This window comes from Mycteria americana, chromosome 1 (genome assembly GCF_035582795.1).
Source record: "Mycteria americana isolate JAX WOST 10 ecotype Jacksonville Zoo and Gardens chromosome 1, USCA_MyAme_1.0, whole genome shotgun sequence".
Lineage (NCBI taxonomy): Eukaryota > Metazoa > Chordata > Aves > Ciconiiformes > Ciconiidae > Mycteria > Mycteria americana.
In genome coordinates, this window is record NC_134365.1 from 54525016 (window position 1) to 54549002 (window position 23987).

Genomic DNA, 23987 nt, shown 5'->3' on the forward strand with positions numbered 1-23987 from the left:
ATAGAAGCGTAGATTTCTAAGAGAGGATACTGAGCATAATTTTAACTGCTTAAAGCAGCAGACCAGGTTCCCTACCAGCAGAGGGAGTTAATGTTGTGAGTGATACTACCTTGTATTCATCAGCTTGCATTACCATAGTTTTGAGGAAAAATACAGTGAAACTAGACCCAGCATTCACTGAACATGAATAAGAAACTTAAACAGTATAATGAAATGAAGTAGTAATTGAAAATACAAGAAAATTTCTGATAACCCTTTTTTTGCAACACTGCCTCAAAATATTTAACAATATCTTGTCATGCAGTTCCTTATTTCCTTTTGTTTTATCAAGGTGTCTACTTGATAATTTGGTTTGTTTTTCTTCATAATGGTAGAAAGTGGGGGTTGTTTGTTTTTTAACCACTGCTCAGAGGTTCCCCATTTGAGAGGGAACATCTCCTCCCCACCTTTCTTGCACAGCAGAGCTGAAGCACAACATTAATACTGAAAGCAAAATACTGAACTGAGTAACAGCCTTATTTAAACTCTGCTTGGTCACACTTCCATCAAGTAACATGGGAATAAAGAAGGTTCTAAGCAAGTGTTTATTGGTCTCTTTCGACTTGGTGCTATTACTGAAAATACTTACTTGACAAGGCTTTTCCATAGTTCAGGAACAGAGCAATTCTGCAGTAAAAATACTATTTGCTAGTTCTACCACTTCACCTAAGTAGAAATCTATGACAGTTTGATCTGAAAATGGCATTCTACGCTGATGAATAAAGTGTCTTTGGGGAATGTATAAAGAAGTATTACATGAGAGATAACTGGTAACATAGATTCAGATACACTGAGGCTGAAATTTTTGTATGGATAAATACATACTAATTCTTGTTCTAAATCCTGTTTCTCTCCTCTCCGACAGAAACTATACCAGTATCCTCCTCCACAGACTGGCAAGCGGCTTTTGGGTTTGGTTCCTCCAAACAGCAAGAGGACGACTTAGGGTTTGACCCCTTTGACATCACCCGCAAAGCCTTAGCAGACCTGATTGAGAAGGAACTGTCAGTCCAAGACCAACCTTCCCTCTCTCCCACATCTCTTCAGAACCCTACCCCACACACTACAACTGCCAAAGGGCCAGGCTCTGGATTTCTGCATCCTGCTGCACCTGCAAATGCCAACTCTCTCAGTAGCACCTTTCCTGTCATGCCACAGAGGTTCCCACAGTTTCAACAGCATCGAGCAGTTTACAACTCCTTCAGTTTTCCAGGCCAAGCAGCTCGCTATCCTTGGATGGCGTTCCCACGCAATAGCATCATGCACTTGAACCACACAGCAAATCCCACCTCAAATAGTAATTTCTTGGACTTGAATCTCCCACCACAACACAGCACAGGTCTGGGAGGGATCCCTATATCAGGTAGGTGGATTGGGACAGCCGTGAATATGACTTAATTCATGCTTTCAGCTTCTCTGAGCCAGAATAGGAAAAGGGAATAGCCAGCTACAAGTGGTAGAGTGGTATCTCTTGACTATCGTAGGCTTATGAACAGAAGGAGGAATATTGTTTTAAATAGACCCTTTCAGTTTTTTTTTTTAATGTATCTGGATGTTTAGCCTTGTAATATTGAGCTTTATAAGGAAGGTGGAGTATTCTGTGCCCGCTTAATTTTGTGCCAAAGCAGAGTGGTATTTTGGTTCTTCAGTCTTGCCAGACTGGCTTTCCTTAAGAGTAGGCCCTGGAAGCACATTGCAATTTCCACATCGACATGCAGGTGCTGACCAGAGTTCTTAAAATTGTGCAAAAAATTGTAATGATGGTAATTTGTGCCAGATGTCTTGGCTGGGTTGTTCCCTCTTGCGCATAACCAAATGGCTGCACAATAAAACATTCAGTGCTGTTCATTTCTGTACTTCAGATGGCCTTAATATTATGCTAATCTTTCACTGAATGGATGCTTGCAATGTGTATAAGAGGATTCATCCTGATTGTGAGGATTGTTATGCTGGAGGAAAATAAATGTGCAGTCAGGCCAGTTCAGGCTGCCCTGAATGGATTGATAGGCTCTTGCAGTAAATGTTACAACTAAGGAGCTAATTGTAACAATAATTATCTTGATTAAAAATTCACTTCTGGAGTTTGAAGTCCTTCCCTGCTTCCGATTTAGCTTGGCCCAAACAGGTTCTCTTTTCCTAACGGGGGGGAGGGGGGGGAATGTATTAAGCGTATAATCAACTGCAGGTATAAAGTCTCTGTAAGCTCTTTGTAGCCTTGAGATGGAGAAAACTGCTTGAGAGGTTGCCAGTGTTTTGAGAAGTACTAGCTATACTATAAGAAAGTGACCTAGAAAACGTCACTGTGTTTTTGATGCTCTAGTATAAGAGCTAATTTTGGCTGTTACTTCCCTGTACTTTGTCCTCTTAGGAGGAGGAGGCTTGTTGAAGCTACAGTACTGCTGTAGGGTCCTTATGCTGATTCATAGTATAAACACTTGGTCCAGACTACAAATGCAAGTAGTTCAAAACTCTTTATACTGGCAGTGGCAAAGTTTTTTAGACTAAAATAACTGATACTGGTTACACTGAAGTGTTTTTAAAAAAAAAAAAAAAATTATGTGGAGTCAAAAATGCAGTCATAGCACTGCAAGTTGTTGCTCACTCTCCCCTAAACTACACAGAACTTCCAGGAACATTGCAAGACATCAAGTTTCATCTTTACCACTCAGTTCTAAAAATTGCTGGTTCAAGGGGCCAGTAACAAGACTATCTTCTGGAGTAGGGGGACCAGAAAAATCCCTTAGTGTTGAAAAAGATCTGTTTGTAGCACAGGTTGATTCTAGGTTTGCGAAAGTATTCTTTAAATTGCATTATTTTAATTGCCTTTGGCAGTTTGAAAGTGGACCTTTTTGTTTGTAGAAGACTCATAGATCCTTGGTACGACTCCCGAAGAGCCAGTTGTGTGGTGTTGGTTGATGCACAGCCCATGCTATGTACTTCCCCCATACGTTTTAAAGGCAACAGAGTTGATCTTTAAGTATATCCTTTTTTGTATGCAACTGCTAGAACCAATTAATCTCAAAATATTTTTGGCAGATACAGTGCTAAAACCAGAAAATAAACATCTGCTGTAGTCTCTATGGAAAGTTCCTTTGAGTTGGTCTTAATCTCTTGTTATAGAAAACATTGTTAGTTGCCTGGCTGACAATTAGATAGCAGCCGTTGATGCAGTGCAAACATGTCTCAGCTGATCTACATGTCAGCTTTGATATATCTTGAAAAAAGAATCATTTACACAAACACAGATTACTCCTTTTTCTTTTCTGTTGTCAGAAATCAGCTGAAATCTCATATAGTTCTGATTTTGTTTGCTGGGTTATGGATTTGTGTTGTTTGTATGGTATTTAGTGCCTAGGGTTGTCTTTAGTGATCTGCTTCAGAAGTACAAATAATATTTGAAAGTCAGGAGATGCCCTCATACCTCTTTTTTTGTGTGCTGACTTAGTTTCCAACTTATTGATTATTCTGTCTTTTCAAATCCGTATCTAGTGTACAGGCTCTCAACAAATTCCTTTTATATTCTTTTTGAAAGAATGATTCCTGTTCTTTATGCTTGCTTTTAATCTATCAGTAGCAGGTATATAATTACAGAATCTTCCTAGGTTCCTCATTTGATTTGCAGATACAGCTGTCTGGTGGGGTTGGGGGAAGAAAGTGGTGTACAAGTACAGAGAAATCATACTGGTGGGACTTTATTACAGTGCTTTATAACAGACTGTAGCTGACCTGCTAGAAAGGCGGTATATATCATAATTAGCTATTTAGCAGTATGGAGAGATTAGTTGTAGTATACCTGAAGCTCCTTTTTGTTAGCTGTTTTGTTAGCCTGTATTAGTGTGTTTTAGAAAATGTCATCAACTCAGCTGTTTCAGATGTAACAGCAAAAGAAACCTAGTGCAGGTGAAACTTCACATTGTCTTCTAGCAGAGACCCTTAGCTGCTGTTGAAGTTGTTATGTTTCCGAAGGTTTTTGGTCACAGTTTTTTACAGGACTATAAATTCCTAAAGCAGATAATACTGGACCAGTAATTAAAAAACAAACCATGAAAAACGCCATTCATTTATTCAATGCGTTTACCTGCTTTATTTAGTCAACCCTTTTCAACTTTTCTATTTCATTTATGTGAAAACAAGTGGATCTAAAAACTTTTATAACTTCATATGAAGTTAGTATACTATTTTCTAGGCTTTCTAAATCCAATTTTAGTTGACTTCACTAAGCGTATTTATGCTTTGGAAGCTTGTATGAAGAAAATGGTATCTTTTAAACTGCTGCTGCTTCTGCTTTACATAGGCATTAGTATTCACATGAATTTGAAACGCTTATGTGTGACATGTTAAATGTAATGTTCTGAAGCTACCTTTTGTTCAGTCAAGAATCGGAGCTGTACTGTATTCATAACCCCACAGCTCCAGGTAAGGCTGTTTTGTGATGTGCACCAGATTTAAATGGAGGGACACAGGCACTACCTACATTTTTTTTAAGCGCTCATTTAAAAATAATTTCTATATGGAATTGGTAGCCTGTTTCTCAGAGGAAGTAGTATTTATTAAACTCATTCTGCAGTTTCCAGTGAAATGACACAATAAAATTATGAAGTCAATCATGTGTTATTATGCATATACTTGAAATGTGTCATTCATCAGGCATACATTTGTCCCCAACCCATATTTAAATGAACTTTTTGATTGACTGATTCCCAAACTAGCATTTTTTTCTCCCCCCACTGTATGATTTTGCAAACCGTAGCAGATGTTACGTGTTCTCATTGTAAGGGACGATGTAGGCTTGTTGCTTTTCTCTGGTGTGGGATGGATTAGACAATTTACTGTGTAATTATAATTGTGTAACTGTGCTTCAGGAGGAAAGTTCGGTGACTTCTTCTTCGACAGCATGATTGTTGCTAAAAGCAATCTTACCCTAGGTTGTGTGCAAGCTATCCTAAGAATATAAGACAGCAGCTATCCTTTATTCTGCAGGTAATGCCAAAGGAGAGATCCACTGAGAGCAACGTGGGTGGGTGTGTGCCTTTATTTTTATGTAACTTTAGGATAACAGGAAACTCTTTGTAATTTGATAGCTAATACGCTGTCATCTTTGCTACCCTACTGCCTGGTGGCGTGTTCTAAAATAATAGGTGTAGTATTGGATCATAGAGTAAAGTAGGTCTCAGATTAACAGTATGTTTTGAGACATGTTTATAAAATGAGTTGCATGCATATTAATAATGGGGAAAATAGAAATACATAGTTTTATTTCTTGAGTTTACTGAGTGATTGATAGACATTGATTTTATTACATAGAAAAAATAGAAGACCAAATTCACACAGTTAAAGGTATGAGAAAAAGTTGTCAATGGTTAATCCACCTTTCCTGTCAGATCTATGCAAGATGAAGTACATTACATTTTGAAACACTGGCTGTTATTTCATTTTTAATTTAATAGTTATCCTGAACATAATTCCAAATGAGAGAAAACCTAATTGTAGGAACTTATAAATTCAATAATAATGAGATAGTTTGAAATTTGAACTCTTCCAAGACCGATGCTACATAATATTGTGTGTATATTCTTCCCACATAAATCATTGAAACCCCTGGAGTTGGAAGGGGACCCACAAGGATCATCGAGTCCAACTCCTGACTCCACACAGGGCAGCCTAAATATTAAACCATACATCTCAGAGCATTGTCCAAATACTTCTTGAACACAGACAGGCAATTTATGTATATCAGGCATATATTAGAAATCTAAGATAGAGGAAATAGTCAAGTGGACACAGAGACAGATAGGAAGCATGAAGAATTAAATCCTGTTTAGGGTAGGGGAAGAAAAAAGTTTTACCCGTTGTCCTTGAAGATAACCACTGTAAAATCCATCAAATTATTTTAGCCATGAAGCCCATTGATGTGGAGATTGCAGTAGACTTCTGTGAACTGTTCCTGAAACTTCAAAACGGGGGGCTTGAATGTCATAAGTTTTTGTAGTTGAATATAATTGACAAGTCAAAATTTTGTTCTCTCAAGACCTTTTTGTTTTGATGTTGTGGCTTATGTCTCTTTTAATATGCACAGCCTAATTGATGAAATTATGTATATTTAAAGATGAGATTGAGACAATAAATAGACAGTTCTATAAAGTTTGGGTGCCATCCAGCAGTCTCTGTGGTAGTGGTGTTGCATTCCTTATCAAGACAGGGATTAGCGTGTGCATTTTTGAGTCTTGCCTGCATTTAGGTTTTTTGTGAAGCAATAGTTGGTAGCAGGGGGGGGCAAAGCAATGAAGAAGGTCCACCTTCTTCCCATTTATTTTAAGTCCTGAGCTCTTCCATATCTGAACAACTTATGGTGGTGCATCTTCTCCCACTTCAAATTTTCTGGCCTCCATGCCCCCAGCTATTGAATTTGTCTTGAACATCAAGTCCTTTCTTGCCTAATGCTACCTTTTGGACAACGTTTTAGTAAAACAAGGGAAGACCCCTTTACGTTGGCTATGATCATATTGTTTAAAAGACTTAGTTTAGACCACAGAGAAGGGTGGGATATCAGAATTAGCATTGACATGCTCTGCCTTTAACACTGAGTCCTTGTGTGACTTGGTATTTCCTCAAAGTGTAACCTAATTTCCATTTGGGGCACACATTTCTTATTTGACCTTTGTCCTTATTTGACCTTTGTCCTTTTGACTTTGTCTCCTCTCTCTGGGTTGATTCTTGAGAGTTGATTCTGTATCCTGAACAAAGAAATACATGGCTTGTTTTATACAGTCGTGGAACAAAAAAAAATGGAATTTGCAGCATAGCAGCTGTCACTTTTCTGTGGTCTCAGGATAATAATTTGGTATGGGGTTTTGGGGTGGGTCTGCTTCTGCCACTATGCCTTTTTGAAAGAGGGTCTGGCCCATGTGGTATGGCTGTTGAATTCAGCATGTTGTAAAACTTAAAATTCTCCAGATGTTGTGTACAAAATGCATTTAATCCCATACCCTAGCAACAGGCAATGTGACTTAAACAGTGCTGCCTCACATCCCTTTATTTGGATGCAGTAGTTGAAAGAGCATTTTTGCTACACTTTTCCTCTTGACCTGACAATATATGAAAGGTTTACTGCCGTTTTTAAGTATTGATGGCCTTACTCTTAACAGTAAAAGATGCATTAGTCCATTAATTTTCTGTCCTAATCCTTTGAAGACTGCTTGCTCACTTGATGGTCTTCCTTGACATCTGGCTTTCCGACAGCAGCTGGGCAGAAAGCATGGCAGCTGAATGTTGTCTTTTCTGTGCCCCTGGTTAGATCTATAGCTGCCTATTGCTGAAGTCTTTCTCTGATTAGGTATAAATATTGAAAATAGGAAATCTGGTGAAAATCTTGGCTAATACAACTATTAGTTGGCACCACGTGCGGCACCTCCAAAGGCCTGTGTCTTTCCAGAGTGCAGAGCAGCTCCTCTCAGAAGTGGATATGTTACCCTGATATCAAGGTCACTCCTCATTTGAAAATAAAGGCCCGGACAGTGCTTTGAAATTCTAAAATGAAAAATACTGTTTGTAAATGACCCTCAGCTGTTTCAGTATTGCTTTTGCTGACCCTTGCATAGACCCTGTGTGTCCTTTTTTCCTCAACAAAGATGACTGTTCTTAGTGCAGCCTTTGCCACTGAATATTTTGTTCTTCTCATCAGTCCTTATGCCTGCTGCATCCCTTTTCTTTACAGGGAGGTTCTTGGGCCCCCACCCCCCTTCTTTAGGAGGTGCTTTGTGTCTGTATCCCCCACCCCCAAAATTCATTCTCCTTTTATTTCCCATCACAACTGTTTTTCTATTTCACTGCTGAAGAGGTGAAGTGTTCAGCACAATATGGAAAAAATTCAATTTGAAATAAACTTTTGGCTTGCTTGCTTCCGTTGCTCTGGAGGTGGGGTTTTTTTTAATGTACCCAGGGTGGTGCTGCTAGGCTTAAAATAAAGTAAATGGAAGTGGGATTTTGGGTTAATTTCCAAAATATTAAAAGATTGTGTCAAGATTGAAGTCACACTGTTTGAAATCTTCTAGGATATTCCTTGTCCTACCCCTGGTGCCTTGTGCCTTAACTCCCTTACATTTTCTACATTTACTGCTAAGGCCTGCCTTCCTTAGTGTAATCTTGTCACGGCCTCTGAGAGAACTTCATCCACAGCACCTGTCCTTTAAGTCGTGCTACTTCTCCATCTGTTCCAAAATCTCATCTCACACACCCACCCTTCCCTCCCAGTGCCTTTTCAGTGCTAATATTGCAACTGCTTTTAAAACCCTGTGGAATTTTTTCTTGTGATTGTATAGGAGATACTGTTCCAAATAAAGCTCAATACATAAATATCTGTGCCCTCATCTCTGGGAGCTTGGTTTTAAGCTCTTACGAATTTCTTAAAATCTTTGATTGTAAGATTATTAGGGATGCCAGTGAAAGACAGGCATCCCACTTTTTTGAGTAGTAAGATGCCTATTTTTAAATGTGTAATTTTATTTCAGAAGAAGAAAATGTGACAAAAATATAAAGAAAAAAGTGTAAAAAAAAAAAAAAAAAAAATCCTCTTAACTTCTCTTGGCTGCAATACATCAGAGGAATGACTAATCACATTAACACTACTAGACTTGAAATAAATGCGGTATTGGCTGAAATAGGTGGCCTGAATGGCTGACCCAGTTTGCATTCTGGACCATCAGTCCTGACAGCTTTTTGGGTAACTCTTCCACAGAAGCAGGGGGAAACAAGCACATGGGAGGTATTTCACACCAAATTTCCTGACTGTTCGTGTCTGTAGTAGTGTCACCAAATGAGCTTCAGCTGCACTAAATGTTGGACCTTTGCCTGTGTTTTAGGGATGGAAGACTGCATTTATTGCTTATAGAACTTTTCCCTTCCTCTTTAGGGCTGGTTCACCAAAAGTTAGAAAGGCTGTTTCCTTTCATAGGTAACCCGTAAGATCTCGGGACAGCTCTGCAGTAGCGCAAGAGGCAGCTCCGTTGGCTGGTGTAGCATCTGTCTCCCTCCTCCAGCAAGGCAGATGCTTAGCTTCAGGGTGCTGTGTTCTCTTGGATGCTTTTCTAAAATACCAAACTGGCACTTCAAAATGGTAAACCACTAGCATGAGTTAAAAGATGTAATTGACTTAGTGATGCTAAAAACCTGGCATTTTCCCTTTAAAGACTGGAAATCAGTACATTTGGCAGTGCCACCTGTTAGTAGCAGTGTCTAACAAGAGGCTGTGCCTTGGGCACAGACCTGAAACTTCGGCTCCTTCTGGGTCAAGTCCATATCACAAAATATGGATTATGACTGCTGAATTTTAGCAAAAAGCACAGACAGTTCATGTGTAAACACATTTTGAAATGCACCAACTTGAAGAACCATTGAGAAAGGGCAAATATAATCTTTTAAAAAAGTGTGTTGGGGGAGGAATGTAAATTAAATATCCTGAAGGGATAACAGCAATTAAAAGAGCAGCTTTACAAAAAGTGTTTCTCTTCGCAGTGATACCAAACATGTTGGGGGGTGTGTGTGTGTGTGGAATCTGATCTTTTCCATCCTTTGCCATCTCTTGGTTCCTTCTACATCACAACCTCATTTGAAGTTCAGCTTGTTCCCAAAGGTATTAATTTAAAAAAAAAAAAAGTATTTAAAAAGTGGGTCACCTCTATTGGAAGACAGCATTTAGTAATCGGAATGAATTTCATGTCATGGAAGGTTTGTTTTTCTTCTCAGCTTTCTTGCAGTTTATCTGATCTTCCCACAGAATGATTGAAGTATCTACAAATATACATAAGACTTAATTGTTTGTTACGGCTGTGGAAAAATTGAAAATGAGTTTATCATTTCTCAGAGTATGCATTCACTTCGCTAATGCTGGTCTCTCAGCCTTGGTCAGAGGATTGGTTGGGTACCCCTGGAATCCTGAACCTTCATAACTAGATAGACTCTTGCTAATTATTGATATATCTTTGAAGATCTGATTTTTTTCTTTGATAATTCTAGTTATTGCATTGGCCATAGGCAAATTCCATATATTTTGCTTTTATTTATGCATATGTCTATGCATGTACCCACAAGTACACTTGTACACACAGAATTTTCATTTGAGGTCAAAGGTTTTTTTATTGACAGATAGGGTAACCTGGTGAGATTGAACCCTGATGCAGGATCTAAAAGTAAGCAGCAGGTATACTTAGATTAAAATGAACTTTGTTTTCTCAGATGAATGGAATTGCATATCTTCTGAGCTTTTTAATCAAACTGTTCTGTATGTAGGATTCAGGTATCTATTACCTGCGTTTCAGTATCTTAACAGTCTTTGTGCACTCAGTTTAGGTTTATGTTAATATTTAAGATTATCAGTAGTGAGAACTGGCTATTTTCTTATGGGGTCCTTTTCTTGGATGAGGAAACGTCTTGTTAGTTCACATGAAAAAGAGGTTATTTATTGACTAAGGTGGAAGCATTACAGAATATATTGTCTTTTTTGTATGCAGGACAGTGGGCCCCAACTTGATTGAAGTCCTGCACTTGACCACTATGTTTTTAGCAGTAAACGATTAAAAAGTCAGTAATAAAAAACGGTGAAATACTGTGGAAACATCTGATATCAAGTCAAGTATGTTTTTCAAAGCAAGTTAGAATCTCAATTTGGAATTTACTTATAGCTTAAAATTGGGTGGCTGGCTGCTATAATTATGTATTAGATTTGGTCTCTTGAGCCATGGGAAGTATAAGTCAATCACAGGAACTCTTCAGAATACTTAATGTAAAATTGCTTTTCTCAAACCTAATAAAATTCTGACACCGTGCATACAAGCAAATATGAATCTTCTTATTGAATATCTAAGATGAGCTGTCCCCTCACTGGTGTTGTAGAAGGGATTTCCCCTGAAAATAAATTAAATCTTCTGACTCTTAACACTTATTTAGTTACAGAAACCTTAAAGGTTGTACTGTCAGATCTTCATCAAGAATGAAAATTACTTCGAAAAACTCCTTTTCCCCTTTGAAGTGTGTACTTTAGAATTCAGTATATTCCTCTTTTACTTGATAGTTTGGCTTACTGGCATGTTAAGTTGCACTTGATTTATTTTAAATTGAAAAATAGTGCTTTTTTTATTTACATGGCTATCTTCTAAATTTGGTACACTTGGAATTAATATATCCATAGAAATCAATGTGGAATCAAGGTAAAAGCTGCTTTACTTGCATTATTGTAAAGCTGAGGACAGACTGGTGTCTCTTGACTACAGAAGCCAATTTTGTGTATGTACATATACGTGTGTGTGTATGTATGCACACTTCTTTTGTTTCCCCAGCTCTTAGAGCTCACGACCGTTAAGACTTTCATTTGAAATCTGCACTGTGGAATGGCACTTAGAAAGCTGTTTTAGTGGATTGCCAAGTTGCTTCCTGTGTGTAGAGAATGTCAGTGAGGCTTTTAAATGTTGCCTTCAAACAGCTTTATCTTCTAGTGCTCCTGTCATTTGATATCTCCCTAATATGAAGTGGCTACTTGTATTCCTGATGGGCAGCGCTGCTGTTTAAATGTGGACAGATTCCATCTTCTTTAATCTGCCAGTGATGTTCTCAGGCCTTCGTGAATGGGTGAAACTATCGTTTGGTTTAAGCATTGTGGGATTCCTAGAAATCATAGATATACAGAATCAATGAAGTCTGAGAGTGAAATCCTTCAGACCGTTGCAGTTTAAATGGGATTTTACTCATGGTTGTAAAAACTCCATAAGCAAACAAGCTTATTAGTCATATTAAAGTGAGACAGGTACAGTTTTTGTCATAACTGTTGATGGTTAAGTATACAAGCTTTGGATGAAAGGCTTCTGAGTTTATCTAATGTGATGGGGATTGTTTCATTTTAGGATGTGGGAAAACGTCCTCTCCTTCTATTCCCCCTCAGAGTGAAATATTGGACAACTTTTTGTGAAATAGAAATACTAATAGTGGAAAGTCATTTTGAGATGAAAATAGAGAAGCCCCAGTCACTTCTCGGAACAGGGTAACAGGCTGTTTCACAGAAAGCACAGACTATCTGTGGTATCTGTGAAAATGGTATCACAAAGCGCAGGCTGGGACTAACAGGGATGTCACTGCAAAGGGTATGCTTTTCTGGTGGCCCCATTTGTTTCTAATTGAGTTGAAAGACTCCTGGTGAACTCTTTCTGGTAGTCTTTTCTGTTCTTCCCTGCACCCCACCCCCCCCCCCCCCCCCCCAACTTTGTCATTCTGGTGGTCTTGCCAAGGCTTCAAAACTAACTGTTACTGTACAGTGTCCTTTAAGATTTCACAAAGGCCTCCTTACAAGCAGGTCATTGCAATAGCCGTTCTATTACTGAATACACCTTGATAATTTCTTCACTTCTTTTGTTGCTACTCTGTGCAGCCAGGCACGTGACATTGCTAATAAGTTTATTTTTCTCTAATAGGATGGTTTTAATCTGAATTTCTTCTGCTTATTTGAAGCTCCTCTGTAGCACTGTTGTGTACCTTCGTCACACACAGCATACAGATGGGTTCTTAAAAAAGAAATAAATAATTGCAACCTAGGTTTGCAGGACTGTTTGCTTTTCAGCAGGACTAGAATATTTAGGACTCTTGGCATAAAGATATTTAATGGTTTTATACAGTAAGAAATCAGGCTCTTGTAATAGCTTGGAATATAATTTTGGCAGAGCAAAGAAATACACTTGCTTTATACTTACTTAATGTGATGGTCTTGTGATCTTTGCTATTAGTCATATTTATTTAAGCATGTACTATGTGAATTTTGATATGGATTTGACCATAGACCTGTATCGGAACTGTGGCAATAATTTGAAACGGTCTAGTCTCTGTAGGACATTCATTCTAGTGGGCTTGTCTCCCGCCAAGTAAACTGTAAGACATGCTATCCCATTACCCTTAATATAAAAGATCAAGCGCATCAACATCACAAATGTGGTGGCAGCCAAATCTGAAACACTTTTGGGTGTACATTGTGGTGTCATTTGCCAGAATTTATGAAGTCACGGAACAGCCCGTGTCAATGCAGCTGACGCTTGTGCAAACATCTTTTAAAGTATTGATTATGTGCAACAGAACAGTGTTTCTGGCTTGGCCATTATCTTCTTTGCTGTCTCTCCCTCAAATACACGCTGCTTTGCCTGATTTGAAGGAATAATGAGAAGGCATTGCAGGTAGAGGATATTGAAGTAACACTACCAGACTCTCTGGTAGGATGTCATGATGGGGCAATGATTTAATTTAGAAATTCATTAAATGACCAGTTTTCATACAGATGCATGTTCAGGCTTCTCAATCCTATTCTATTTTAAGCTAACTTTAAGTATTTTCTGTTTAAATTGGGTGGACAGGTTAAGTTTGTGATGAAGCTTTTTTTTCTTCCTTTGCCACTTTAAGACAGTGGTTGACTTTGAAAATGTTACATACAAGTGCTTTTATTTCATGTTGGCATACTACCTCAGACGTGTGAAAAAGTTCAGTGCTAGAACTGTGGGATCTGTTCACCTCTGTAAACACAAGTTTCCACTAGACCAGATAGGATTATGAAATGCACATCAAGGGAAGACTGGAGTTCAGGATGTGTATTTGAGCCTATTTTTCATGTGAATAGTGGTGCTTTCAGTGATGCTTCACCAAGTTATTCTCTCGGAGACAAAGCCAGGGCATGGCAGGAGGAATCTCCAATTTATCTTGGTGTGTAAAATCTTTTCATTGCAGTCAACTGGGTTTTAACTTGCTTTTGTCTATGTTTTCCCACTGTCCATGGACATACTGCTTTAAGTTAGGATGAGGCTATGGAAGGAGACAGTGTTTCCACTCCTTGAGAGAGGGAAACAGTGGTGTATTGGTTCTCAAACCCCTAAGTTATGATGACCAACTGAGAGGTCTGCTAGCTAGTCAAAAAATTACTCCCTTCAACCAATTAAGTTTAGAAGTAGAGAAAGATAATAGGCAAATGCTGTTTTTAATAGATCTGTATTAACCGAGAGCTAACCTTTTCTAATTTTTAACTACGGTACTAGCTTCATGGTGAAGCATAAACTTAAGTAACAAACTAGCTGAGGGATGAGTAGTAATTTCTTCTGAAGGTATTTTCTTCAGGTGGTGGAAGTAACTCCTGCCTTTGGGGTAGACTTGCATTTTCACTTGGGTTCTTGTTTAAAACTTGTCAGACTCCAGCAAAGACATGATGATTTAATTGTTTGGTTTGGGTATTGCTGTATGGTGTCTGGAGATTGCTCGTGTACTTGGGTTATATCAGGATTTTTTCTAACTGGGTGTTTTACCTATTATAGCCAGGAACTGAGGCCTCAGAGGGCAGTGCAGGGAACGTTGTAGAGCATTGCATTTGCTACTGATCCCATCTACTTTAACACCTTAATGCATTTTAATCCCTTACCAGATCCCGTATTACAAGAATAATTTAATTGCAGTATTTCTCCTTAGAGGCTGGGAGTCTGACAAAGCCGTGAAAGTTTGGTCATGTTTGGTGTTTTTTGTTGTTTGGTGTTTTTTGGGTTTTTTTGTTTTGTTTTTTTCTTTTTACTCTGTGCATTTATTAGCCAAGCTGGAAAACCCTGTTACAGACACCTGAGTAATGTGTTGCTTTTTCTTTGGTGTCAGAGGGCAATGTTTTTGTCATAGCTTGCCTTTCAGCCCCACAAACCCAGCCATCTGGGAAAGAATAAATCTTTTGGAATTCTCTGTTTTGTTCCTTTTGTACCCAGGAGTACAAGTTTTTTAATAAACAAACTTCCATATTGCTAGCAAATAATACAGTTTGTATAGATACCGAATCATTTCAGGCCTTTTATCTCTTGACTTCTGTGATTCCAAGTGGATTTTGTACTGACAGTTGAGGTAAAGGACAGTCTTCCTCAGTTTCTTCTTACTTTCTTTTGTTCTTTGTTAGAAAGGGTACACAGCAGTAGTGGACTATGCCTGCCTTGCAGATTAATGTCTCCTCACCAAACAGTGCCAGCCTTTTCTGTTCCATGAAAATCTTGTATCTCAACTGCTTGCTATCTTTCTGGACTCTTATGTATGCTGAATTACATATTTTTTAAGTGGAGAATACCATGACAAAAATATGTTTTTCTTAGCCTAAGGTAGCCTAATGCCCTACTACATTTATTTTCCTATCTCATTCCTTAAAAGTATGATATCTTGCTGGCTTTGTCTTCATTAGACTTCCTCAATGATATGTTGCAGGTGTGTAGTTTACTACACGTTTATTTTCTTGCACATGAGCTTTGAGGGCATGTTGGGGGTTAGTAATGTCCATGATTAAGATCATCACGAGCTTGCAGATCCCCAGGTCACAGGTATTGCAATGAGTATGTTCAGTCATGTGTGGTCTGAGTAGGCATCTTTTCTGTGCTTTTTGCCTTGTAATAGAAGCAAGTAATTAAACTGAGCTGCATTTCTTTGCACAGGCTGTTGGAAGCAGCAGTGAGAAAATAAAGTGGAAACTAGTGGTGTACCATGCAGAATCTGTTGCACAGTTATTTCTGTGATGGTGAGCTGGCTACTTTTGTTCTGAAAAATGGATCTAGAACTTGTCTCAAATAGGCTTATGGATGTTCAGGAGGGTGGTGAGCAAATACCTGTCAAGGATATTTGACTAATACTTTTTAAAATTTTGATTTTTTTTTTTAACCCCCAGGATCATGGGTTTGAATGAAAAATGTATTGCACCGGACTCTTTAAAAAACCTGTTTATTGTGTGCATTAGTATTGCAGAGAAAAAAGTGGGAGCTCTGGAGGGAACAGAAAGTGATTTGGTTTACAGTAGGAGAAACGAAAGTAGAAGTGAAAGCCAGCTGTATGCACTACGGCTTGATGCTAAAGGAACACAGAACAAATTGCTGATAAGCCTGCTTTTTTTTCCACCCAAAGTGACTTGTACACCAGGCCCCACAGAGCATATTGCTGCACACTGTGTGTGAATACAGTTACACTTATGTCTGGAAGCTTGATTGAATCTGTGTGCTAAGGTGTTACTAAAAAGCTGATCTTAGGTTACTTGCTTGAGGAAGAGCTGCAGTTCTGTTACTGCTATTTTTTTTTTCTACTGTAGCACTTAAAATTTTAATCTTTAGATGTAGTAACATGTAACATGTTAGTAACATTACTACATCTTTAGATTAAGTTGAAAGGACAATTGTCCTAACATTACATGTAGTAATGTTACATCTTTAGATGTAGTAATGATGATTTTCATCATGCATGTAGTAACGGGCAGACTTTTGGGTTTACTTCCACTACCTGATTTTTGACCTGTCTTGTCTTTGTTTATGAGAGTGCTTAGGAGTTGTCTGTCCTCCCCATGTAGGTACCTCACGCTGTCACCTCTGAGGAGGAGTGATTCCTCAGCCTCAGCCAGTGAGCGGTGATAACAGTAGTTGGCTGTAAACCTTCCAGAATCTGTGGTCAAATGTATTCTGCAAACTTGCTCAGGGACAGAGGATGATTTTGGTAGTACACTCTTTGTATCTGTGCTGTTATCTGTCCAGGCTCCATGTGCAGCATCAGTCTGGCCACAGATCTAGGTGTCAGCTGCTGTCCTGCTACGTGGGGACATGTATGCAGATGGATGCCTGTATTAGAACAGCTGCATTAGGCATGCACAGGGTTAGAAATGAATGCATTGCTCCAACAGTCGTCATAGGCAAAGTGGATGTAGCAGATTTGCATAGGAGTTTGTTTTGAAGTTCAGTTGGTTACATGGACTGAGGTATGTCTTGCTGTGATTTGTGATTGAAGTTGCTTGCTGTAATTCTGTGCAGAAGCAGAATCTTATATAAAAGCTTATTCTAAAAAAAAACTCTGGCCTGGGGAAGGAAAGTTCTGCGTGAAAGCACAGGATTTCAAGAACTTGCTTCCCCCCCCCCCTCTACTTACAAAAAGGTAATTGCTCAAGACATCAGTTCTTTCTGAGCATTCAGCTTTACAAAAGTTGCCAAGGCAGGTTTTGATAGCAAGTGAGACTGCTTTCTTCACTCTCCAACATACAGAGTTGCAAGTTAGTGATAGCCCTTAATTTTCCGTGAAGACTTAAATCTCTTCCGTTGTTAATGAAGTAGCAGTATTATGTAAGTATCTCACTGTAATACTTCTGATTGACATCAAGGTCCTTTCTTCAATTAGGACAGGCAGAGATGGTTTAAAAAAAAAAAAGTTGCATTCTAGGTTTTTGTCAAAAAGAGCATACTGCCAATGTACTACCCAACACTTTCTTTTTCAAATATATTTGACCACAAGTCAAGTATGACTTTCTGTATTGGCTGATAAATACTAGGATGTTTGTGTCTGGTTTGTTTTGCTTCGAGATGCCTAAAGCAGGAGATGGATCGTAGAACCTGATAGTCTGTTCTAGATAGCATGGTTTAACATTTATGTTTAGGGATCATTTGCTGTAGTGCTAATAGCCACGTTATCCTGTTGTCCTTTCAATACATGCCCTGAAACATTCAGGCAAATAGTTGAGACTTGCCTGTTTTGGTGTCCAGCTGGTTTGCTTCTAACCGAAGTTTTGAGGATGTTGCTGTGTCGGGAATTATTCTGAAAGGTCTCTAAAGAATTTTCACTACTGTTCTTCAACTGCAAGAGGAAATTGCACTCCCTCCAACTTCATGAGAACCTAATTACCATTTTCTTCAGAAGAACATCTATAGGGCTGTGAATGAGCGAGCTATAACAAAACAAAAAACTTTTGTGATATTCCTCCGCCTCCCTGGTTCCTCATGTTCGGTTTCTATTGCAAAGCCCTACCTAGCCTTTCTTCATTTTAATATACTTCAAAGAAAACAACCCTTTTGAGCCTGCTGTCCATTAATAAAGCAGCCGAATTGGGTTATCTAGCTTGCAACAGAGGTATTCTCATAAAGGATCTGGTAGGTTTTCCCCTATTAGTAATAGAGGGAGAGCCACTGTGCCCTCGATTATTTGAGTCAGTGAACTGAAAATTGGGGAAATATGAATTGGGGGAGGAGTTAAATCTTTCTCCCATTCCCTTACACTTGGTTTAAAACCTGCCAGCCCCTCTGAGTAATTAATCATATAAACATTGACCCTAGTTTTTGGACAGGGAGAGTATTAAATGCTTAGCTTAAAAAGTAAAAACAAAATCCCATACCCCACCAAAGAAGGACATCTGTTTCTAACTTCAGCTTTTTATTTTTTTATCTTTCATTTTTTTTGTTGGTAAATCTCCCAGACAACAGCAGTTCTGTAGAGAGTTTAAATATGAAGGAATGGCAGGACGGGCTAAGGGCACTTCTACCGAACATTAACATCAACTTTGGTGGACTGCCCAATGCTTCTTCCCCCTCCAACGCCAACCACAGTGTACCAACGTCCAACACTGCCACCACCGACAGCCTGAATTGGGACAGCCCTGGCAGCTGGATGGACCCCGCAATTATCACAGGTAACCGTTTCTCACTCCTTCAGCTCCGCTGGCAAACCATCAAATGGGTATTTGGCACAAACTGATTTACATCTGGAAAAAAGAAAAAGTCAGTATGCGGTGGTCTCTTCCAGCTTCCATCCACAAAACCTCAAGGGCCCAGGAATTTTTGTGGAACCGCTAGGTATAACAAAGTGTCACTTAGGCCTTTGCAATGCATGCCCGGGACCTTTGCAGGCAGTCAGGCGGATCAGCGTTTATCTATAGGGTCAATGTAGGTGTCCCTTCTGCTGGATGGCATGTCCGGTATGTGCGCCGCTGGTCCTGAGGCACTGAAGGCATTCACTGGACTTTTTTATTTAAAAAGGGACATACTCCACTTGTTTATAAAGCTCTCTTTTATAAGGCTGTCTGGTTGTGTTTCATTGTTAGAGAGGCTGAAGCATGGTTCAAGTAGGCAGAGCAGGAGATGAAGCATGCAGTGTACTGGTATTTTGGTGTGGTAAGGTCATGTCAACAGGGATGCAGTCCTTGCACAGGATGTTTGGTAGAAAAATGTGTGGTTTATGAAGTGCTCTGAGGGGGAAACTTTTCCTATCTGGATTTAATGTTAAATGTTTTGTGGGCAGGGTAATTATATCTAATAATATAAAATGCATTCTCTGTACAAACTAATCATGTTTTCTCACTGTTGCTTTTTGTTAGGTTAAATTGACCTCCTTCATGCTCAGCTTATTGCTTCTGCTCTGACTTGCCTGTATCCCTGTGTTTTTTTTCTTCTCTTTGTAGGTATCCCAGCCTCCACAGGAAACAGTTTAGACACCCTTCAAGATGACAATCCTCCACATTGGCTAAAATCTCTTCAGGCCCTCACAGAGGTGGACGGCCCCAGTGCAGCGCCATCACAGACGCACCACAGTAACCCCTTCGGCACACAGATCCCTCTGCACAGAGCCAGTTGGAATCCCTACTCTCCTCCTTCAAACCCCACCAGCTTCCATTCCCCACCCCCAGGCTTTCAGACAGCCTTCAGACCCCCCAGTAAAAACCCCACAGATCTACTACAGAGCTCAGCGCTGGATCGTCATTAGGAAAGGAAGAAAAAGAAAAAAAGAAAAATAAAACCCAAAACGTTAGAAATGCAGGAAGTGTCCCACCCTGACTCCTCCCCATGCCCACCTACTGTTCCCTGTCATATCTTTCTTTCTGAAGAATCCAGTTCCTGATCAAACCTCCCCCCCAAATGCAATGCCATCGCAGGGTCATGACCGTATCTTTTTGTTGAGTTTCTGCTGAGCCAGTGTTTGAAATACACTGTTTGAAATATTTTCTAACCATTCTAAGGAAAAAAAAAAGAGAGAGAGAAATCAAAATGCAGTCTCAATGCTTAAGGAGAATATTACTGTCTTATGTCTTTTGCACATGAGTATTTCTGCATAGTGGAAAAGTGTCAATCTGCAGTAGGGGAAAAAATGCAATGCAGAATCAAATGCAGAAATGTGAAAAAGGTATTTAATTTAAATGAATTTACTGAACATGTGGGGCAAGCAGTGGCCTAGCATTTATTTTGCATTCAGTGTGGCACTACACAGGGAAATTGCTATGTTGGGGTTTGGTTTTTTTTTTGAGAAGGGGATTTTGTGTCAGTCAGTTTGACATGAAGTGTGTTGAAAGACAAAACACTTATAGCTATGAGTAACTGGCATGTTGCTAAAGAGTGGTTTAAAGAGGGGAGAATAAGATTTTTCTTTAATTTTGGCTTTAGATTTAAAGTAAACTTTAATGTTTTAAAAGTATTCACAGATTTAATACCTAGTGTATACATAATATAATTATAAGCAGCTGAAACACGAGTGATATTTACTTCAGTCTTTCAGTCTCCTCTGTCAGTCTCTCTTTCTTTTTTTTAAAAAAAACAAAGATTCACCTGATTAGGGCACTCTGGGATAGCACTGCATTGGGGCCACATGATCACCATCAGGAGCAACCTCTGACCTCCTCTGCCTGCAGCTTTTACTTAACCCTGTAGTTTCTGGACGTTTGTGCAGTATTGAAAAGACAGGAAAAAAGAAACAGATAAATAAACATGGTTATAACCTGACGCTAAAACTAAAACCAAGGAAATGTACCTCTTTCTTCAGAATTAAAACTAAAATCTTAAATAAAACAGAAAACTTGATGATGACTTTGTGTTTGCTTTTTGGGTTTTTTTTTTAACTTGGATGTTTAATTACTGCATTTGGTAAAACTGTGTGTTATTGCGTGTTTGGATTTTTTTCCCTGTTCATCTAAACTGGAGCTACTTTTTCATGGAAATGTTGCTTTGCATGGTGACTTCTGTATTGAAGGGTAGAAAAAGCATACACACTTTAAATTTTTAAAGGGATTCTGTTGTCTTTACTTATGGCAATAGGTAGACGCTATCTGTCTCTAACCTTTTATTGGTGGTATCCTTTTAAATCTGAAGCATGAAAAACTTGTTTATACTTTCTGAATTAAATGCCATGGCACCTGGGACAGATAGCGTGCAATAATGTGTCTGAAGGTGTGGCAAAGAATTCTAGTTACAACTCCCTGTTTCTGTCAGCATCCTCCCTTTAAAGGTGTAAAATATTGTTACTGCACCACAGGGGATGAAGAGCTCTTAACATACAGAAGGCCTCCAACAAGCTCTTACACTTCCAGCCAGAGATATTTAAAACCAGCAACCTTGTGACGGGGGTGCTGGATTGACGTAGCTCATGAGGATGGCAGAGAGCCTGAAATCCTCGAGATGCCTGTGCAGAAGGATTTCTCACCTGGTGTAAGCTATATAGTTCAGGCTGGCTGCCCTCCTAAAATGTTTGCTGCTGGCAGGGGCAAGGAAGGGAATTCACACCGCTGAACTGTGGGTGCCTAACAGGGCGGGAGGGGACTGGCCTTTTTCATGGTCCAGGGAGTGGGAGCAAGTCCTGAATCGATCGCTGGACAGGAGAACCAGGCGTTGAATCTGCATAAAGTGACTCTAAATATCCTGCTTTGTAAAACATCACTTGTTGGTGATTGCCCACTTTTGCTCTTCTCTTAGCTGTGTTGCCGTTTAGTGCTGTATTTACAGTCTGTGTTAAGGAACTGCATGTACTGTTTCGGGACAGGCATCCTATCGTTGCTGCAGATCAGTCGTGTGCCCTGGTTACTTGGGAGAATGTGCATGCCCTTTGATGCCAACGCTCCCCCGCAAAGCAAACAATGGTTTTTCTTGCCCAGTCAGCCCCTGCACAATCCCCTGCTGCAACTGCTGGTGGTGGAAGGAGAAGCGCTGCCTGCTGGGACTGCAGGCTGGGAAGGTCTTCTCCTGTGGCACTGCCTGCTGCTGCCCCTGGCACTGGGAAGCAACCCAGTGGGAACAGTCTGCTGGAGGTGCTGGTAAAGATGCAATGGGTGTTTTGTTTCTCTCTTCCCCCCCTCCCCCCCCTTCCCCACTTGTTAAGACAGACATTTTTTGACCTTTAACATTTCTTTTTTAGAAGGGTGCCTTTCCTGACCCTGAAAATAAGCAAGCCTCCCAAAGCAGCTCTAATTGTTTCCCATGTACCACAGCAATTCCTGAAGCTGCCACCTTCTTCAGTTCTTGATTTGTTTCTTTGCCACAGTTCAGGATGCACTGAAGGAAAACTATGCTTGTGGTCTGTTACCACTAGAAAATAGGCTTCGGCTGCTCAGGAGAGCACTTATTCCCTGTTGCCATACGATAGCTTGTGTGGTTGGCCTACTGTCTAAACTTAGCCTTAAGGAAAAAGTTTAAAATGGAATGATTTTTTTTCTTTTTATGGTGCCTTCCCCCCCCCCCCCCAAAAAAAAAAGACTTCTTGTTGGGTAACATTGGTGTTATAATATTAAAATATATCAGTGTTCAGATTGACTGGGGTGGGTGGTGGCTTCTGCCTCTCTTAGCCTAGCTTTATCTACTGCCTGATACAGACTCCTGCAGACAGGAAGCCACCTGGCATTTCACTCTGTTCAACCGTGTGGAGCTCAATTAGTTTCTCCTGAGGTTTTTGTTGTTGATGGACTCTTCTTGTGACAAGAAATTCTGTACAGGAACTTCTATTGAAAGGAGAGCGTCCATGTGATCATCTCAGTGCATGATCTGTTTTATATATTGTATGGACACTTGCAGCTCTCCCTTGTATTAAGCCAAAAATGGCGCCTGACTAAAAGGCTGGTGACCCAGGACTAGCAGCACATTTGGTAGATGGTGTCTGGTGGAGATGAAATTGGAGAAAGAGGATAGACCAGATTCTGCCTCCAAAATGGATATGAATGTGTGTTGAAGGAAGGAAGGGAGTTATTAACCATGAATGTGTTGGTACAAGAAGTTGTGTTGCATTTTCAACAACTTCTCAATTCAAGCAGAGTAATTTAGGAATCAGCAGTGCTGGACTGATACTAAGGGTTCATGGCTGCTTTTTTTTTTTTCTTTTTAATATCTAATAAGGGAATGATGTTTCTCTGGAGTACAGCAAGGAGTGTCACCTTCTAGGTAAGGTGAGGAGCCATTGCATAAATTCCTTCTCCTTCCTTCTATAACTTCCATTTCCTACTTGCAAGTCAAGTGTGAGCAGGTATGTGCCCTTATAAATGCAGTGTCTTGACAGGGCTGCTCTAACCATACTTAAAACACCATTGCCAATTTGCATGACAGTTTTTAATTATGAAGTTGGGTTTGGGGTTTGCATTGTAGTTCCTGAACTCCAAGCTTTTATTTTCCTTCTCCTCCATCATAGACTTTGTTGTCCAAAAAGTATATTTCTGAGACAAATCATAGGCATTCAAGATGTTGGATTTTAGGGAAAATGCAGTGTGTTTGGGTTTTCTTGTGGGGGGTGGATTTGGTTTGGTTTGGGTGGTGGTGGTGGTTTTGGGTTTTTTCATTTTGTGTGTTCGTTTGTCCTGTTTTGGTTTGGGTTTTTTACAGCTCTGTAGAGCTGGCCATGCTGCTGTGGAGATTTTTGGCTTGGACACCTTTTTTTTTTTCCTTCTGGGGGAAAGAGGGGTCATGCACCAATTTCCTCCCTTACCCTTGCAAGGCAGCTTAGCAAAATACACTTGAAAAGATTGCAGAACAGTTACCTGGGTGCTTCTTGTTCGTCCCTCTCCTCAGGATGCATGGAAGTTGCCTTAAGTTGCAAAGGAGCTTAGATGCGGTGTTGGTCTCCACCATACTTCAATCCACTGAGTAGGATTGTATTGCCTGGGACTAATTCACTCTGGGGAAAAGCTGTAGTGCTGGAATAAAAACTGTTACTGTTCAGATCTGAGGTGTGTTGAGAAACACTGAGTGAGAGGTGCACAGTGCTTGAAGGGTTAGGGGACTGGAGTTGTCACCAGCCCTACTTGAAGGGGTTGTAGGTGCTCCTGCCTTCTTGAGGGGAATCAACTCTCCTCCAGTCCAGCTGCTAGTGACATGAATTCTTAGCTCACATAAAGCAAATAGTGTGAAGTGCTGTTTGCCATGAATGCATGT

The 23987-nt window shown here is 39.8% G+C and overlaps 1 protein-coding gene across 9 annotated transcripts in view; it reads left to right on the forward strand.

Moving 5' to 3' along the window:
• CNOT4 (CCR4-NOT transcription complex subunit 4) overlaps positions 1 to 20666 on the forward strand; it is a 91002-nt gene extending 70336 nt beyond the window's left edge. For 6 of the 9 annotated variants that reach the window (XM_075498212.1, XM_075498150.1, XM_075498141.1 and 3 more), the window contains 3 exons: positions 905 to 1402; positions 18290 to 18502; positions 19271 to 20666. In XM_075498212.1, the coding sequence (XP_075354327.1) occupies positions 905 to 1402; positions 18290 to 18502; positions 19271 to 19572 (1013 nt within the window). In that variant the 3' untranslated portion in view covers positions 19573 to 20666. The remainder of the gene's footprint in view (positions 1 to 904; positions 1403 to 18289; positions 18503 to 19270) is intronic. The other 3 variants (XM_075498187.1, XM_075498197.1, XM_075498205.1) reach the window with 1 other exon arrangement.
• Positions 20667 to 23987: the final 3321 nt, after the last annotated feature.